At 35.5% G+C, this 14,920-nt stretch overlaps 1 protein-coding gene across 1 annotated transcript in view; it reads right to left on the bottom strand.

Annotated features, from left to right (window-relative positions):
- LOC144433069 (dynein axonemal heavy chain 12-like) overlaps positions 1-14,912 on the bottom strand; it is a 40,433-nt gene extending 25,521 nt beyond the window's left edge. The window contains exons 1-24 of the mRNA XM_078121413.1: positions 14,729-14,912; positions 13,365-13,697; positions 12,333-12,359; positions 11,727-11,916; positions 11,402-11,477; positions 10,849-11,091; positions 10,475-10,586; positions 9,048-9,393; positions 8,695-8,786; positions 8,224-8,402; positions 7,538-7,799; positions 6,946-7,152; positions 6,552-6,673; positions 6,028-6,280; positions 5,490-5,675; positions 4,844-5,044; positions 4,421-4,615; positions 3,838-3,959; positions 2,957-3,516; positions 2,421-2,550; positions 1,911-2,199; positions 1,367-1,513; positions 885-1,130; positions 199-428 (exon numbers count right to left, since the gene is read on the bottom strand). Of these exons, the coding sequence (XP_077977539.1) occupies positions 199-428; positions 885-1,130; positions 1,367-1,513; positions 1,911-2,199; positions 2,421-2,550; positions 2,957-3,516; positions 3,838-3,959; positions 4,421-4,615; positions 4,844-5,044; positions 5,490-5,675; positions 6,028-6,280; positions 6,552-6,673; positions 6,946-7,152; positions 7,538-7,799; positions 8,224-8,402; positions 8,695-8,786; positions 9,048-9,393; positions 10,475-10,586; positions 10,849-11,091; positions 11,402-11,477; positions 11,727-11,916; positions 12,333-12,359; positions 13,365-13,697 (4,748 nt within the window). The 5' untranslated portion in view covers positions 14,729-14,912. The remainder of the gene's footprint in view (positions 1-198; positions 429-884; positions 1,131-1,366; positions 1,514-1,910; positions 2,200-2,420; positions 2,551-2,956; positions 3,517-3,837; positions 3,960-4,420; positions 4,616-4,843; positions 5,045-5,489; positions 5,676-6,027; positions 6,281-6,551; positions 6,674-6,945; positions 7,153-7,537; positions 7,800-8,223; positions 8,403-8,694; positions 8,787-9,047; positions 9,394-10,474; positions 10,587-10,848; positions 11,092-11,401; positions 11,478-11,726; positions 11,917-12,332; positions 12,360-13,364; positions 13,698-14,728) is intronic.
- Between the last annotated feature and the right edge of the window lie 8 nt (positions 14,913-14,920).

Raw genomic sequence — 14,920 nt, 5'->3', positions numbered from 1 at the left:
CTTATTTGTTATCACAAACAATTCATTTTCTACACTCTAGAAATTGTCATTACATCATTTTTCATGGTTTCTGAAAGATGATGAGGGTCTGTCAATAGTTTCAGTGATTAAAATTTCTTTATAAGGTAGAATAATTAACTGTACTGTCCATAGTATCGTGACTAAACCTACACTTCCTTCACTATGTCTTGTACTTACCCATGTCTGACTATCATCATTTCATATGTCTGAATCAATTTCTCTTTAAACATATCCACAGGTTGGATATTATGTTGTTTACAGATCTCCATAGCAGCTCCCAGGAAGACATCGTAGTCAGCTTCTGGTAACACCACACCAGGGAACAGATCAGAGACAATACCCTCAAACAATGGAATGTCATGTGACAAGAACTTGGGTCGATTTACATCAATGATGGACCGCAGTAACTGAAATATACAATGGTGACAACATCATCAAAATTATTGGGTAAACCACGTTTGCAGGAACATAAGAGTGGCTCCTTTAAGATAACTGACTATGGGAGGTTGACTATGGGAGGGCGCCCCCTTCACGGCGTACCTTACGAACTATGGATACATCTACTGGTACAAGTCTGGGAATATCTGATTGACAGTACACAGTTTTTACCCAAAATGATTCTCAATATAAGTACAAAATACAATGTTCTGTGAGAGACTCATACAGTTGGATAATTAGCTTGGTGTTCAACTTCCTCTAATGACATACTGTGTAACAAAAAAATAGAGAATTATTCACTACATCAGGTCTGCTCACAAGTCAGTATTTATGGTAGAGGTGTATTTGCATCTCAAAGACCTCCTAATTGCCTGACTGACTCATGAACTGACCAACTGAAGGATGTACAAATACTGACAACTTACCAGAATATCTTCATTATCATCAGGGAATTTGAGTTTGAGATTTCCGGCAGCAACCAGTACAGCTTTGACAGCTCTCATACCGTAATCGTAATGGAATTGTGATGACAGTTGTTCTGAACACAGACGATATGTCATGACGATTTTGACAGCCAGATTACGGGCGTCAATAAAACCAAATGAGTAGAGTGAAATCTCACCAATCATAGCATAATCTGGTACCATCATAGCGACAGTTCTGAACAATACCTGGAGAGGACAAAACAATGAATGGAAGTCAGTTGATGGTATATCTAACTTTTGTAAGCAAACAGCATGTAAACACTGACTCACTGACAGAAAGTACAATTCTGGTTATAGTTTGTATTTTGTGCAAAAGAATGACAGCAGATGTTTCTTTCTACTCGTCAACAATCATGACATGAAACTGATCAGGTAAAATTTGAATCCTTCTTATTGGATAGACTACACGTCCATATACATACCTTGAGGTTGTCTGGGAGTTCAGAACGTCCTGCATAACCAGGATTCATGGTGATGGCTACAAAACAGTTGGTATTCAACGCCAACTCTGTGCCTTCAAAATTGAAGACTTCGGCATGATTCATTACAGCTCTCTGGATGCACAGAATCTGAATAAAAATATAAGAAATAGAAAGTTATAAGGATATTTTTTATCGCCAACTCAATGGTATGTAAAGAAGATCACTTCCAGTTTCAAACATAACATCTGAGCCACTACCCCATAAATTAGTTTCACTGTTTAGTGCCTTTACAAATACTACACATGTGCTAAGAGAACATTTGGTGTCAAGTAATTACTGTGTTGGTGACAATATTAAGTATGAGCCTAGTCAGATTCAGCATACATGAGGCTCCTCAAACAGTCACATCAATTTGAGGTTTCAAACAAGTGCTGCATATCAATACAAGCACATAAATACTATCTTTCTGTATAAATGAAATCATTCTGTGTACAGCAGATGAAGATTTGAGCATTGAAAACACACTACATAGTACACCACTAACCTGCTGTGCCACCACAGACAATACTTCTAATTCAATTCTATTGAATTCATCAAAGCAGGCCCAGGCACCAGATGAGGCAAGTCCTTTGAAGAATTTACTCATGGCTAGATAATCTAGACCATCAGAACAGTTGAATACAACACACTGTACTGCTAGAGCCTTGGCCAAATCTTTGGTTGTCTCTGTCTTGCCGGTTCCAGCTGGGCCTTCAGGGGCACCACCAAGGTTGAGATGGAAAGCACCAACCAATGTACGGTAACAACGATCGGTCAAAGGTGTGATCACCAACCTGTTGATTATAAAACAATATGTTTTTTATAACTTTGTGATCTATCAGCATTAACACTTCAAACAATTTTCATTTTTTCATTGTATGTATTTATTCCATGGAAAAAAAAGAACTTCAGATAACTTTCAGGATTTATATCTTTATAAATGGGTAATAGTTTGTATATTGCTATACAATCCTGACAAGTTTAATACTTCCAAGAATTCCATGACCGTACATACCTTCCAGAGTTACCCAGATATTCATAGGCATACTTGACTTGGGCGTTGGTGATTCTAACTACACCCTGCTTGTTTTCCCAATAATATCTCAACTGGGCCAACCAGTTGAAGTCATTCTCTGAACTCACAGCTGTCAGGATGAAAAAAATATCAAACACAATGGTCATAATTGGTATTAAACAAATTTATATGTATTAAATTTCAGAAAAAAATGTAACACACACACACACACACACACACATACACACACACATACACAAACAAACAAACAAACACACACACACACACACACACACACACACACACACACACACACACACACACACACCCATCAAAACTATGTTTCCTTATGATATGGGTCTAACATGGTGAAAATCTCCTCTGTATGTACTCTTTTCATTCAAGTCAAGAGTGTGAGAAACAGTGTTTTGTTTGTGACATAGCAGCAATGCAGCCAGGTGATATCTAATGAATAAGGTATGGACAGATGAGAGAACATTTCTTACTACAAGTGACAAAATTCATTGAAACCTTACCCTTTTTAACCATATCATCCACAGTATCTCTGGCATGTACGTCAATAACTACCAATGCTCCCAGTGTGCTACGGGTTTGCTTAGATAGCTTGCCTCTCACCAATTGGACAATGTCTCCTAGCTGCGCTCTCAGTTTCTCAAGATACTCGCTTAGACCCTGGGGCCCTATACGAATTGCTTCATGAACCTCTATGGTCCAGTACATCTGGGAGACACACAATACCACTTGACCAGGCCATTCTTGCACCCAATCTTCTCGGGCTTCAATAGCATAGGCTTCATGTGCTGCAGCAATTACATCACGTATACTCATCAACATGACATCTTGTACTTGTAAAAGCCACTTTTCAACAGCTCCACGTGCCTCGGATGTAGAAATGGTCTGACTCATTTTGACTTTCTCTCCTTCACTACTCAGCATACCAGTAATGTCCAGATTTGAAGTGAACTCTAGTTTTGCAATACCCTCAAAGCACTTCTTGAGATGAGGTTGTACACGCGTGGGGTCTTTAGTTTCTGATAAGATCTCCAACATTTCATCATTGGACAAGAAGAAAAATCTGTTATGGGAAATGGAAAAAAATGATATTATTTAAATTTACTGTTTTATGTATAAGGTACTTTAATTTGCATTATCATGTGTCCAAGTGTCAATACTCTCATCTGTTCTTTTCTGGCTCATTCCTTAGAAGTAATAAATGAAAATCTTTATGCTGTTTGAGGGCATTGTCTTGCCTTGACTAATTCCTGAAATAGTGCGGGTGCTCCACATCAGGCTGTCATTTGGTGTTGTAAAGGATAACATGATGAGGTGTGCCACCCATAACGAATCTTACGATTTATTCCTGACAGCAAATCACCTGTATTAGCTAAGAACCTACCTTGGAAAGAACAAACGTTTCTTCTCCAGATAGGCATTGAGACCTTTCATGATTCTGTCCAATAAACCGTTACTGTCAAGTAATTTCTCCAACAATCCTGACAGAGAAGTGGCAGTCATGACCTACAATGGATAAAAAAGTGATATTTTATTTACTTATTTCAAAAAACAAAACAATTTACAATGCAATATGTACTATAACACTGCATACTGTGGTTTAGTAGTGTTGTACAATATATAGTAGAATAGTGTGGTATAAAATGATGCAATGTGCTGTTCCACAGCATGGTATAGCAGAGTGTAGATTGGATAAGAGGTTGTCTAGCATAGTGGGTCTGTCACTTAGCTAGAGGTTGCTGCAATGTGTGATGCAGTATCAATGTCAAAGGTCACAGTCAAAATAAACGTACTGTCTTCTGACATGGCATAAAGAAAAGTACATGTTACAATGATGCATCAGATGAAATTGCATACAAGTATGTCATAGAGTGATATAAAAAAGTGATCATGCTTGACATTGGAATGAACTGTTGAAAAACATATATAGGATAAACTAATGAACTTTGACTATTATTGTGAATTACCTTGGGATCTTTACTGGTGTGTTTCATCACATCCTTCCAGTTTCTATCTACTGTCTGGAAAAGACGCCCCTCCTCTGGCATCTGTTGCATAATATCTTCAGAACTGAAAATAGGTTCTAGATAAAGCCACTGTGCTTGTACTTTCAGCCACTCATCAATGGTTTCCTGCACTCGGATCAGTTTTTCTTCCCATTCCTGGAAAATACACACATCATAGTATCCATCTTAGTACAAAATTTTTCTAAGTGTTGTAACCAGCAGAACAGAAACAATATAGAATCAAATACAAAGACTCAATTTTATATTGTGATTTTGTTTGATGTAACTGCACTATGATTGGCATACAAAATGTTGATGTAAATTGACATTTATCACATTACTTGATAATTTGACTCATATGAGGCAAATTTTGACTCCGTTTACCTTGATTTCTTTTTCAAATGGTTTGATGAACGGTGATCCTCTCATTGTTTGTGTTTTTACAATTTGATCATCTAGCAGTGTCTGAATATCATCCACTGAGGCTAAGATCTTAACACCTGTGTCTCTGTAGTCGACCAATGAAAACACAATCTCTTCCCATTCATCCACCATCTTCTGCAGAGCTTTTTCCAGGGAGTATTCCTGAAACACAGAAATACATGACATCACATTTAAGTACACATAAATGAGTGACATGTGTACAGAGTGCACAAATGTATGACATCACCAAAAGACATAAATCAATGATCTCAAAATCTGACTACTTACACTTGAATGACATCATCCAAAACATACAGATATTAAGATGTGTGTAAACATGTAAAAGAAGTGAATGCATCTTACACTAGTGAGACGACTGATATCAGCACATTATTGTATGCCCCTGATGATGACAATAAGATGCTAGTGAAAATGTGGACGTATTCTCAGTGATTATTTTGACTCTTCGAGTGGTATCACGTATATTACAAATGTGTCTGTTACTGACTACACATATTCAGGTAGATGAAAAGTTTCTAAGTGTTTGAAATCAGCTAGTCATCCGCTAAATTTGAAATACAACACTGAGACTGTCCTGTTATATTACCTTGCTGGCTCCAGCACTGATAGTTTCGAATTCTTCCATATATGGATCGAGATTCTTTTTGAGTACTTTTCTCAAAGTAGTACCAGTGTCTGGTGTCATATCAAAACCTGCAATGCCGGACATCTTTTCCCAATGCCTGCCTCTTAAGCCAGGGTTACATAATGTTGAGACGACCGGTATGTAGTCCTATGTACAGAAGAGATAAAAAAAAGAAACTCAACCTTTCTTATCATGATGATTTCCATGTTTTGCTTTAACTTTCAACTTCACCAGTTCTACATAGGTTTATCAATAGGAGCAACACAAGTTTACTTTAAACACATTTGTATATTAAATGTATCATAGATTTTCCCACTCCAAGGAATTACATGCTGGAGTTTATAGACTAGCAAACCTGCATCATATTGTAAGTAGTAAACAAGTGTTCTGTCACACCTTGCTTTGAGACATACACAATTTCACTCTCTTGGGTAAACAGAAAACACAGTAAACATATCTGTAGGTAGAAGAGAAGAGATTACAAAGGGTGTTGTGTTACCTTGAATTCTTTGACTTGTTCCTGGATTGTGTTACACACATTCAAAGCTGCCATGCCTGGTTCATCTTCCTTCTTCTCTTCTGCTTCACCAGGTCTGCGACGTTTTGTTGGAGCATTTTTAGACTTCTCTGCTTCATCTTTCTTTCTTTGGTTGACAAATACTTTGGTAATTTTGTAAATTTCTCTCCAGAATTCATCCACCTCACCTTCAATAGCCTCGGAGTTTAATTCTAAGAAGGCACCATCCATCCATCTGTTGACAAACAAATTAATAATCTTATAATATTTACTGTGATGACATGCAAACTTTAGCAATTTCCTTTTTCACTAGTAAAATACATACTTTTAACATGTTTAACTATACCTTGCCATATGAACTCTATAAAGTCAATGGATAGTTTCAGCCATGTCATGTTTCTGTACCACGGCTACATCATCAAACGCAGTGAGATTTCAGCTAGAATTACTAACAAGAAACATTACAAGATATGTTTGTCAATGATATACTTTTAGTAAGTTCTTACTTTTTGTCTGCTCTCTGCCACTTGACAACTAAAGCAAAGAGACGTTGGTAGGGCTCAATAGATAATGTGATTTCATCAACCTCTGGATAGTTGGTTTTGTCCCATTTGTACAGAGTTTCCTCCTACGATAAAAAAACACAAGAAAGGTTTTGATGAGTCTCAGATTCATTGTCGCTTGTCATTGCATTTCATCTTCAGTATACCTCTGAATCCAAAACCAGCTGTCTGGAAAAACAAATTTTTCCATAGGAAACACCAGCACCATTTTTACTGTATCACAATTATATCTGTATTATAACCCAACAGAAGTATAACAGACTAAGACTATCCAAACATCAACTTTGTAATGAATACATAATGAATAAAATAAACTATGATGGATTAAGACACTTACTTTGTTGATATAGCCGATACTCTCCTGTGCATCAGCCACCCTTTTCTGCACTGCCCTGACATCATTGACGTATTGCACCATCATATCTAGTTCACCGTACTCTGCAAACTCTTCTACACGTCTCTTCAGTTTCTCCAACTCTAACATCACCTTTTCTCTCTTCTCTAATAACTCTCTCTCTCCCTTCTTCTTGGCATCCTCCACAAGCTATCAAGGAAAAGAATCACAATTTATTACAATAAAGACCAGGTTGCTGGTAATAAACAAGTATTGTACAAACTGAACAAAATATCTATATTGTATACAAATAGCTCTAAAATTATATTATTAATCTTGATATTTCTTTTCAAAATAGAAAAAAAATACCCAGACCACTTTTAAATGTTACCGTACTAATCTGTATCCTTCTCTATACATTTGCACTGAAAAGCATATCAAATTACCTCTAAAATGTGGTCAAAATATGACAAATATGGTTATTTCAAGTGTTATATTGCATCTGTATATTTTCTCATTGTCTTTTTTAACCATATCATAAATATTGATAGTCTCCAGAAAGTTCAGTAGTTCTGTAATGAAAATTAAAACTCACATCATCGTTTTCATCAAAGACTGGTCTGATGTTGACTGGCCACGTCATCACCACACAATTCAAGTCAATGTGTTCTTGTGGAAAGAAATAGACATCCAGTAAGAAACTCAGACGTTTTTGTTGTTCTTGAATTCTCTCATTGAGTGCCTTGATTCCATCAATACGAGCTTTCTCAATGTAGGATACCATATCAACCAATTCTTCTGATGTCTCAGGGACCTTCAACGCACGGGCTTTCATTGTCTCAAATTCCTCACAGATACTGAAAGAATGAAGATGAAGGCAATGCTGATCAACAAGATGCACAAATCATTGCATCAGTGCAATATGATCTTATCGGCTATACAACTGTATAGTTGGTATGATCTTATTGCACTGACATGATGAAATACTACGGTAGTACTGAAAATTACATGTACTGATGCACAAGAGAGTATTGACTACATCGACAAAGTAAAAAAACAACCTTTCCTGATCTCAAAATATACTGCAAGCCATTTATATTGATAAGTATACACAGAACCTTGGTTGCATATATGCTGCAAAGGTGAAGTCATAAAACTAAACAGGGTCAAATTTAACAAAAATTCATGAGCACTTCTTTTTCTGTTAAGGGATATTTTCATATGATAAAAGTTTCAAATATAAAGTAAGGCCCACTAAAAATGATACAAATATCATCTTACGCTTTGTTTTCATCCATGTGGTTAGAAGACAATTGTTGTAGGAGCATATCAGCATAACCTCTAGATTTCTCAGCTAGACCTCTCTTCAAATCCTCACAATCCAGTCTGACCATGTCAAAGTGTGCTATGGAATCTAATCCCATAATCTCCCTGGCATGGTCACGGAATTCTTCAATGTACTACAATGGAAAACACAGGAATTGGAAACTATTCCTAAAATATCAGCTCTTACAGACAATGAATATAATGTGACAAGTGACTGCAAGAACATTGAAATCAAACTTTCATTTGATAATTATGTAATTCATAAATGTGAATAGCATTTGCATTTGTGATTACAAGAAAGGAAGAACAAAACTCTATCAAATTGTCCATGACTATTAACAAAAATAAAATGTTACCGATGAGAAAAGACATGTAATATTAGATGAAAATGATAAACACACAAAGTCAGAATGTACCATAGATTACCTGGCAATAATCTGCAAAGTCGTGCTCTTCTTCTAGAAACTGGTTGACTTTAGCCAAGGCTTCTCCATTACATAGGAAATTATACTTGTCCACTGTAATGACACATACAAATGTTATATATGATGTATTACTAAAGACACACGTTAACCTCCCCATAATCAGTTACTGACAAACTTATTAAGAGGTGTCTACTCATTGGACACATTATTTACAACCTCTCGGAAAAGTGTTTAATAGCTAACTTAGTTAAAACCATTCATACTTTCCTGGTCCTGCTTAATATCACAATCATCCAAATATAGCTGGTATAACATCTATTTTTCACACAAGACAGAAATACCATATTGACTTACTGTACGACTGTAAATGGGCTTCTGGTCCTTCAAAGTTGATCTTGGCGGCTTGCTTGAGTTGAGTTTTTGCAAAATTCAGAACATGTTCAGCTGTGCTGGCATCAATGAAGGAGAGCTCATTTGTGCCTGATAGCCATGATTGTACGGTGGGGATTGCCTGCATTGTCTTTGTAATTTGTGCGACAACAAATAGCAGGCATTCCTCTAAATCAGAGAAGTATGGGTAGAACTCCATCTTGTCATTATCAAATGTCAATTCCATCTTAAAGATGGGAAGAAATTGTTTATCATCAAGATCAAAGAGAGCCACCCATGCTTCTATTGTCCGTACTATCAAGTCTTTGAGCTGGGTGTGGAAGGAAAAAAAGAGAAGAAAAAAAATCTTATTAGATTTACAATACATGCGATAGACAAATGATGGTGCCAGCATGTCATCCAAAAATTGAATTTTGGATGGGATACTGAACCATATTGAGTTATGGTGATATTAAAAGTTACAGTGACTTTATTACAGATATGTTACATTATAATTTGATACCTTTCATCATGTGTCATTACTGTTATGGGAAGTATTTACTTTACTCATACACCCTCCACCAACATGGTGGAGGGTCTATGCTTTACTTGATTTTTTGTTTTTTTTGAAGATTTCAATTATTTCTTGGGATTTATGTATCTGAATATTACTCTATGTGAGCTGACAATGATATTCACAGAAATAAGAATCATTTAGGACATCACCATGAAACTGTGGACTCTCTACATAGGAATCAAATTCTTGCATGCACTTGAAATGTATAACGAAGAACATAAGATTAAGATTATCATGAACAATGGATGGGTATGTAGTGTATGTCATGTGATGTCATGCAATGTAATGTTTTACAATACAATACAATACAATAAGATACAATACCACACAAGATAAAAATTATCATGAACAGAGGTTGTGTAGTGTATGTCATGTGATGTCATGCAATGTAATGTTTTACAATACAATACAATACAATACAATACAATACGGTAAGATACAATACCACACAAGATTAAGATTATCATGAACAGTGGTTGTGTACTGTATGGCGTGTGATGTGATGACATCATGTGATGCAATGTAATGTTTTACAATACATACAATACAACACGATACAATATGAGATGTGATACGATACAATACAATACGATACAATACAAATTTTACATGATGGTTCACTTGATGGTAAAATACACATCAAAACAACACCAACTACAATGATAAATTAATTTTTGTTGATACAACAACAACATTACAGATATGACAATTACATATGACATATTGTATAATAACACTGTCTTGCTGTGAACAGATACAGGTACAGATAAAGACACAGATACAGATATGGTGTTTTCAGTAAGCTAGTTAATCACTACAAATACAGTTATCTCACCTGGTTGGATATCAAAGTCTGTACACTGTTGTAGAAATGGTCTAATCTATCTCCACGAATCTCACGAAACTTGTTTTTATCTACAAATACATTGAGGACTTCTGGCCACCAACTGAAAACATTAAAAGAAGACAATAAAATAAGTCAAAGTAAAATACTGAATGCATATTTGAAAGGTTCAGATTTGAATTTTTTTCAAAATCATCTTGCCATTATTTTTTTACAAATTATATGTAGGTCTCTACTAGTACACAACACTATTTTGTGCGTTCCTGCAGCTTAGTTGTTGTAAACATTTTTTTGAGGCAGGAGTATGGTTCAGCAAGTTACTTGGCAATAATTTGTGAATGTGGATGCATTATTGTTAACCATACCTATGACTGAGTCTCTCCTCTGTTTTCTCTAAGTCCAGAATGACATTGTTCTTCAGATGTTCAATTTCAATGGGTCCAGCAGCACGCAGTGTTGATAGGTCTACTAAGAGTAACTTGCCAAGACTATATTGACACTTTCTCAACACTGTCTGCATTGATGGATGTGTGATGTACAGGGTGTTTCTGATTTCTTCTTTGTTAGCATTGAAGTCTTCTCTCCATGGACTAGAGTAGTCCAAGCCACTGATACGTAAATAGAGAAATTGTATCAAAATGCAATAATGATGTTGTACAGAAAACATACGTTTTGATAAAATTACATTAAATTCTGTGGAAAAAACTTAGAAAACAACTCATTAAATTTGACTATTATCGGTACTACTTTTGATATGTTACAAATTCAAACAACTGTACTTGCTGGTAAAGTTGATTTACCTATTGCCATTTAAAACTAGAAAGTGATGGACAGACAAGTTGATGTAGAATGACTGTTGTGTTATCTCTCAATCACATAGAACAGCTAGAAATCAAAGATAATTGACATAACATATACCTAGGTTCTTCAGGCAGTTTTCCCGTTGTGTCGTTTTCTAATCCTTTGACCTCTGGTTTAACAAGAACATGTTGAACTGTGAACAAACCAAAACATAATTATGTACTCAATGTCAACACTTGCAAACACTGTTAAAGCTCTTTCAAAAACGGGTGCATCATTTCTAAGTTGGCATACTCAGAGTTCTTGATTTGATTTGTCATGTAGTATTAGTGTAATAATTTTTGTTTAACCTAGTAATAGTTAATCAAAAATGTCCATCAGCTAGGTAGATCATATAAAATGAAAAAATGCCACTCTAATAAATAACAAGTGAAAATCTTACCCATAGATCTCTTCATACTGACTTTGTAGTCTTTTTTCACTTCAGCAAATAATTCCAAGATATACTGTTTCATACTTGGATTTTGTTTTAATTTGGCTGGAATCATTGTGAGTATAGACTCAAACCAGTGCTGTTCCATATCCACAATAGGTCCACTTTCTACACATTGCCTCATGAACTGATAGTTCATCTGAAATATTACATGTGACAATAGGATAATTAGTAATGAAAAGAACATTGTCTTGTTCTTACTTTGTTTTCTACTGGCAGAAATGTTTGTATTGTCCAATGTTAACTCAAAAAGTCTATGCCATTCAAACTGACAACATATTTGTATCATTTTGACTATTTATAAAGAGTAATCCAGTACTCACAGTTACTAGAGTATAAAATATAAATTCATCATGCAAAACATTGCAATAACTAAATCTTAAATTTCATGTGCATTTGTAATTTGTCAATTTTTGAGTGTGCTTGTTATGAGGCACAAATAATTGCAACTTCAGTGGTACATTGAATTGATATTTCAATATACCGAACAGAATAATATAGTTCCATGCTAGTGACTGTTGTTCTTGTATGTAATATTGTTATAAGTTTACTCACTCTGAGTCGTCTGTCTTTGCTCATCATCTGTGTGTTTTTTTTATCCGTGTTCAAGTTTGACATTCAACCATTCCATAGCAGTGACAATGACATGGTTGACAAGAACACACAGTGAAATGAACAGAGTGGGACAAAATGGAACAAGACACAAGACAAGGGGTACAGAAATATGACATACGAGACACCAAGGGGAATGATAAGATAAAATTTAGGAACAGAGAAACAACGAAAGTAATGACAATAAAAGAAAAGTACAAGGGAACAAACGACATTCAGGAGAGAAAAAAGAAAGAAAAATATTGTTACTTTCTTAATCTTCCACAAACAATATCCTATATTTTTCAAACTAGTTACAGATTTCATAGCTATTATAAGTAATGTAATAACATAAAAGATGTCAGGTTTGTAGATTTTAGACATTTGTTGGGTTTGGTTCTCGATAAAACAAGTTGTTATCAATGTGTAAAGTTAATGTTGGTATCACTATCATGATCAGTTTGGAATAATATTACATAATTGGTATAAAACAAATGAAATTGACAATACTGTAAATCTGGAAATAATCATAATTTCAAAAGAAAGTCCAATTACTACATTGTAGCTAATGTAGGTAAATGGAGAAGAGACATACTTGGTTATCACTAAGAATCGCAATGATTTTCATATAGACTACAGACTTCCATGTAACAGTTTCTTACAGCTTTTTTTTTTTTACTTTCAAGAGAGCTCTAAATTACCATTATTACTGAGCTGCATTTTACCCACAATGTGGAGGTGGGCTCATTGCAGCCTAAAACCTATACATGGTACTGTACATCACTGCAAAATTCTCATAATAAATCTCTGATGCATCTAGTCAACGTTTACACTACTTCCAGTCTTCACTTAAATTTAGGAAATCATATTTTCTGTATTTCAACATTTTATTTGTAAGCTGAGATAATACTAAGACTACAATATATCTGAATCATATGGCAGTTACTCTAACCATGTGATTTCCACATTGGTTTAGGACAGAATAATTAAACTCACCTCTTTGGGATAGTCTGGTTCTGGTGACTTGCTTGGTCTTCTCTGGTTCATTTCTGCTGTGTCTTCATAGCTACTCATTGCTTTTTCATTCATAATGTCTCTTAATAATGCTTGCATTTCTTCAGCTCTCCTGTACGTCATTAATTTACTTTGAGTTATCATTCTGGATGTGTTGGCTGAGGTTGCTGCTGATGTTATGGGGGGTAGGTGTACGCCATTTGTATTGGGACTTGATCGCCCCCCTGGTGGTAGACCATTTCTAACTGGTCCATTGCGTGAGGCAGAGCCATTAGCTGCTCTCTGTCGATGGGCGGGTGACATTGACGAAGACATCTGTAATAATGAAAGTGTCATTAAAGTTAATAAACCCCATAATGTGATGTGACAAATAGTTTCTTTGGAGGGCTACTGCTACCAGTCAATAACTAATCAATAAATAATCTTACCAAAGTTGACCAAATGCCATGATGCAGCAGAACTACGTCACAACTTTTTACTTTCCTGTTATCATTTTCAAACCTCAAAATATTCATGTCCTGAGAAAATGATCTGCGTTCACAAACACATAATGCTCAAGGTATGGCCCTGGATGTATTACAGTAACACATGGAATGGATTTATGCAGATTTCATGGCATATTATACAGTCACAGTATTCTGTCAAAGTTGAATGGCCTGGTTTTCCAACTACAAAAATATATTATAATATCTATGAAAATAGAAAACTACATCATGAAAGTAAGATTTCCATAATACACTTTGCATCAAAACCATTACCAAAACAAGCACTATACATAATACTGTAAATCTGTTTCTTTTTTTGAAAATAAATCACCCAAAGTTTTCTATTGCCAGCTGCTTAACTTGTTCATGAACTTGTGAGTAAAACCACTACACTTAGGTTAGACTTGAACAATTTGGTATGTAATGGGGAATATATTGACAAGTTTTCCACAATGATATGAAAATGGACATTCTTCTTAATTGTGAATGTGATCTTTGAACTGGTAACAAAAAAATACCACTTGAGATGACACAGCACAGATGACTTGCAGATTGTCAATAACAAGGCTGTCTATTGAATAATTGAGAGTAATTATGTGGAGAGTTTTTAATTTTGTTCAGATTTACTCAAAACTACACTCTTGACCTTAATTCAGTGTAAATCAGGTAAAGGTCTATTAAAAATGTACGGTCAATTCTGCTAGTGGTGATCATAATTTCAGTTAGCTACGTTATTGTGGTGCAATTCTAACGACCATTCATGTAACAAAACACCAATGGTTTACAGGACCAACTAACTTGTTCAATCATGGCTGCCATCAGTGCGTCAGACAGTATAAACAACAAATCGATGGTACTAACCTTGTCGGTTTACTCGAATGCCGGGGCGAACGATATAATTTGATCGGGGAACTGTAAGCGAAACCACTTGGTCAATTAACGCATCCTTAAAATTTCACACAGGCGTTGTATCTTGTGAAGTGTGGCTCGCCAGAACTTCATGTACCTTTTGCGAATTTGTTGTTATGGCGATCTCCGGAAAACGCCGAGGTT

This window comes from Glandiceps talaboti, chromosome 1 (genome assembly GCF_964340395.1).
Source record: "Glandiceps talaboti chromosome 1, keGlaTala1.1, whole genome shotgun sequence".
Taxonomy (NCBI): Eukaryota; Metazoa; Hemichordata; class Enteropneusta; family Spengelidae; genus Glandiceps; species Glandiceps talaboti.
The sequence above is the reverse complement of the archived record's forward strand: the minus strand, read 5'-3'. Positions and strand labels throughout refer to the sequence as shown.